We start from the raw sequence: 4,574 nt of genomic DNA, 5'->3' as shown, positions 1-4,574 counted from the left end.
TCGAAGTTCAATCCAATCCACGCAATAATTCAACATTATCTGTTTTATAATCTTACCCTTTAGCCATTACTAGGTTTTAGAGGCTTCAGTTTTTTATTTGCACATAATTAAAATTTTCATAAAAATAAATTTTTACAATCTAAATTAAATTTTTCTAAAGTTACCCAAGTATTTTCAAATTTTATAGTCTCTTAATATAAAAATAATACAATAAATTAATTTAGAGTTTAATTCAAATTAATATTATATATTTAAATAAAAATATAAAAAAATATTTTATGCGTTAAAATTTATTACGTAATAAAATAATATATAATTGTTAGGTAAATCCTTTAAAAATACCAGAATAATCGCCATTATTGTTTTTGTAAAAAATATATTTTTGTTATTTGTTTAGAGAAAGTATATTAAAAAAAATATAAAGAACTAATAGAATATCTGTACAATGTGTACTATGAAAATTTAGGGAGGTCTAATTCAGTATTAGAGATATAACCATTAGTGTTACTTATAGATTCGAAAAGTTAAAAATTCAATTTTTGATGAACTCCAAAATTAACTGTACATATTGTACAAATATTTCATTGGCTAAGAGAACTCATTTGTTTATTAATAACATAATATGTTTTTTTTGGTAATGAAACGAAGCATAACTTAATATGTTATAGGAAACATTTCAAGTGTACCAGAGAGTACTGATGTACTAATTATTTTAACCGTTGATTTTAATTAATATATTATATATATATTTTATAATTTAAATTAACGGTTAAAATAATTAGTGCACTGATACTCCCGGTACATTTGATATGTTTCCTATGTTATATATTGCTTTTCTAATACTTCCATTTACCATTTCAAACAACTTTTATCTTTTATCCCACTTCTCACGTTTGTTTGACGTTGCTTTTCAATAAAGCTTCTTCTTTTCAATCCCTTCTCTGTCGCCGTTTTTTTTTCTTTTTCTTCCTTTTCCATCTAAATTTTCTCGAGAAAATCCGAAGATAAAATATTGAATCTGAACGGAGAATTTCTGAAGTTCTGAAGAAATTTCAAACGGAGATAAAGAAAAAATGGCCGAGCTTTTGACCAAGACGAGCTTGATTTCTTCATGGCATGGGGATACACAACATCATCATAATCCTAGGGTTTCTGTCGTTCCTAAGAGTTATAGCTTTGGTTATGGTTTGAAGAGATTCCCTTCTTTGAAGATGAAATCACAGGTGCTCAGATCTTCAAGTCTTTCATCTGATTTTCATGGCAACAAGCTCTTATTTCGTGTGAATAGAGCATCATCGCCTGACAGGGTTAGTTCGCAGCTTCGACCTTCTATCGTGTCTCAGGTTGGTTAAAATTAATTTTTTGTTTTTAAAATATACTTTTTGCTTGAATTTGAGAAAAGGCCCCTTCTTTTCTCTGGACATTAGGGATTTACTTAATTTTTCATGAAATAGTATCCTATTTCTTCCAATTCTCTTTGTTAATTTTTAATTTTTTTTTGTCAGATGACTGGTAGAATTGGTAAGGTTCAGAAATGGTGGGAGAAAGGGATTCAACCGAACATGAGGGAAGTGACTTCCGCAGAGGACCTTGTGAATTCACTATTGAACGCAGGGGACAAGCTTGTTATTGTTGATTTCTTCTCTCCTGGTTGTGGTGGCTGCAAAGCCCTTCATCCTAAGGTATATAAATTCTTCACAAACAACCCCCTTCTCTTTTGGCTTATATTTATAGAGATTAGGGTTAGGGAGAATAACTGTTTCAAATTTTGGGTGCTTTGTTTCAGATTTTTAAAGAAATAATTATCAATTTAGGGGGGGGGGGGGTGTTTCATTTTTTGTGGGTTGGGGGGGGGGGTTGGGTTGATTATTTTATAAATTTTTACAAAATATGAAAAATGTTTTTTTTTTAAGTGGTTTTTTGGTCCCTAATGGTTGAATTCACGTTCCTTATATGAGTAGTTATGTATATTCTCTTGTGTGAGAGACTAGATCTGAAACTGTTGACTCTGCCATCAACAGTTCAGACTCAATCCCGTATGTATTAAGCCCTATCTTTGTTCATGACTCTTATATTTGGCTAATTTGGAATGTTGCTGATGTTTAGTGTTACTTTTTGGTTGTGGTATTGCAGATATGTCAATTGGCTGAGATGAATCCTGATATTCAGTTCCTTCAGGTGAACTATGAGGATCATAGATCCATGTGTTATAGCCTCAATGTCCATGTTCTTCCCTTCTTCCGCTTCTATAGAGGAGCTGAAGGTCGTTTATGCCAGTTTAGCTGTACCAATGCTACGGTTAGTGCAGCATTCTCTTGTCAATCTCAATCTTGTTCCATATGTGATCAAATACTTGTTAACTTTCCTTGTTTGATTAATTCATATTGTGCATGTTTGAAATCTTTAGCATAAGCCATGGTCATTATTGTATTGTTCCCCTTTTCAATGTTAACTCGTTAACGATGAGTTTACAGTTCACAATTAAACTCTTAAAACTGTAGAGTTGTGTTTTTGCAGTCTAAGTAGAGTTTGATTACCTTGTTCCCTTTATTGCCTAATATGGTATTGGATAAGATTATGAGCTATGACTGTTTGATTTGAGGAATAATGTTAACGTGAGACCAAGTATTGAATATTTAGAAATGTTTGGGAGACAATAAAAACTAGTCCAAATCAATCCAAAGTTGTCTTATTTTACATTCATTAATTACCTCTGAAATAAATACATAATATTAGATGTATTTTTATACGTGAGATTAATTATAGATGTTTAATTCATGTATTTCCTGATGGATTTGTTCATTTTCTTTGTTGGCTTAAATGGTAGGGAACATAATAATTAAACAGCATTCAAATTTCAAACTCACTCAGTTTATTTTTATCAAACTGCAGATCAAGAAGTTCAGAGATGCATTAGCTAAACACACCCCAGAAAGATGTAGCTTGGAGCCAACAAAAGGGTTAGAAGAGAAAGAACTTCTAGCACTTGCTGCCAACAAAGAACTCACCTTCACATACACCCCAAAACCAAAACCGAAACCAGTTCAACCTGCTGCACCCAGTTTAAAGCCCCTCCCTTTACCCTCATTCACAGCAAATTCTGATGTCTCCAAAGACAGAACCTTGGCCACTTCTGGGAGATGATAGGTGTGGGGCCAGTTTAAGCAAAAGAACCCCATGTAACTTCATCATCCCTTGTACAGTGTGTAATATATATAGCCTGTGATATTGAGAATGAGGATAATCATTGAAGATGAAGGCACACAGTAGTGTGTTCCTCCATGTAACTTCTTCATCCCTTGTACAGTGTGTACTATCTCATTATAGTATGCGAGGTTGAGAATGGGGATAATCATTGAAGATGAAGTCACACAATAGTGTGTGTATTCCTCCATGGGTCTTGGATTTCTGTTTTTTCTGAATCCAGGCCTTCTTGGATGCTATTAGAGGGAAGTTAGGGGATTTTTTTTATGCATATCTCCTCCATGCTTTTGGTTAGGAGGTGGAGATTATAGGATTATTATTAGTTTCCATTTTCTTTATTTGGTGTGTTTTAAGAAAGCTATGAATCATATTTATGTAAGATAAGAGTCATTATGTTATTGAATGAGAGTTTACTTTGCTGTTCTATTTATATAAGCCTACTATTATATCGAGATTCCCCCCTTCCCCTCTTTAAAATTAGGAAACAGATATCACTGCATTCGTGTTTAGTGTTTATAGACTATAATAGTAGGGTGTTAATAAGATCTTCTATATTTTACGATGCCTTTCTACGGATTCGGAACACGACGGAACACGACACAAACGGTATTTCTACGGATTCGGAACACGACACAAACGGTATATATTGATACACGAATTTTAAAATTTTTTATATAAGACATGAAATATAAATATATATAAAATATAAATTATTTTTAAATAAATCGTTATATTTTGATATTTATTAGTATGAAAAATATAAATTAATTTTTTAATACTTTTTTTGTGACTTAAAAAATTAAACAAAAGATAAGAAAGAAAACAAAAGCGAAGAATTGCTTAAACAGAGTATCTATAGTGTTTGTATCTTATAATCAAATAAAAATCAATTCCTTAAACAGAGTATCTATAGTGTTTGTATCTTATAATCAAATAAAAATCAATTCGCCAATTCTAATTCTAATGTATAATATTTTTTATTTTGAGCACTAACCGATCAATAAATCTAAAATCATTTTGATGATTAATAATAAGGTTAAACGCCTCCATACAATCTATCTCTCAAATAACAGATTCATATTCTAAACTAAGAGATAACATCTCCAAATAACAAACAATTCCTTTTGAAAAATACTATTATCCTCAATCATTTTCAAACACTTTTTTTGACAACACTTGTGACAATTTACAATCTTGGATAACACAAGCAAAACCAACACTATTACCAGAATAAGGATAATTAGCATCATAATTAATCTTAAAAGTATCTATAGATGGAGGATTCCAAAAACCACTTAAAATATAAGGGAGTGACATACGTTGTAATTCAAAAACACTCATAAGCTCTTTTTCTGTAGCTAAAGCCAGAC

The 4,574-nt window shown here is 31.4% G+C and overlaps 1 protein-coding gene across 1 annotated transcript; it reads left to right on the top strand.

The window, feature by feature from the left end:
• The first annotated feature begins 638 nt into the window (after positions 1-638).
• Positions 639-3,634, top strand: LOC112722543 (thioredoxin-like 1-1, chloroplastic). The gene is made up of 4 exons (XM_025773606.3): positions 639-1,343; positions 1,506-1,682; positions 2,134-2,298; positions 2,893-3,634. Exons 1-4 carry the CDS (start codon positions 1,074-1,076, stop codon positions 3,142-3,144), a joined length of 864 nt encoding a protein of 287 aa, XP_025629391.1. The 5' UTR covers positions 639-1,073; the 3' UTR covers positions 3,145-3,634.
• The last annotated feature ends 940 nt before the right edge of the window (positions 3,635-4,574 follow it).

The sequence above is a fragment of the Arachis hypogaea genome, chromosome 11, assembly GCF_003086295.3.
Source record: "Arachis hypogaea cultivar Tifrunner chromosome 11, arahy.Tifrunner.gnm2.J5K5, whole genome shotgun sequence".
Classification (NCBI taxonomy): Eukaryota; Viridiplantae; Streptophyta; class Magnoliopsida; order Fabales; family Fabaceae; genus Arachis; species Arachis hypogaea.
This window is presented reverse-complemented; position numbering and strand designations above follow the sequence as displayed.

Bases quoted from the DNA above. Each gene is read 5' to 3' on its own strand.
- LOC112722543 (XM_025773606.3), top strand. From the start codon at position 1,074: ATGGCCGAGCTTTTGACCAAGACGAGCTTGATTTCTTCATGGCATGGG. The intron at 1,683-2,133 runs GTATATAAATTC...GTGGTATTGCAG, and splicing joins GCAAAGCCCTTCATCCTAAG to ATATGTCAATTGGCTGAGAT. The intron at 2,299-2,892 runs GTTAGTGCAGCA...ATCAAACTGCAG, and splicing joins TTAGCTGTACCAATGCTACG to ATCAAGAAGTTCAGAGATGC.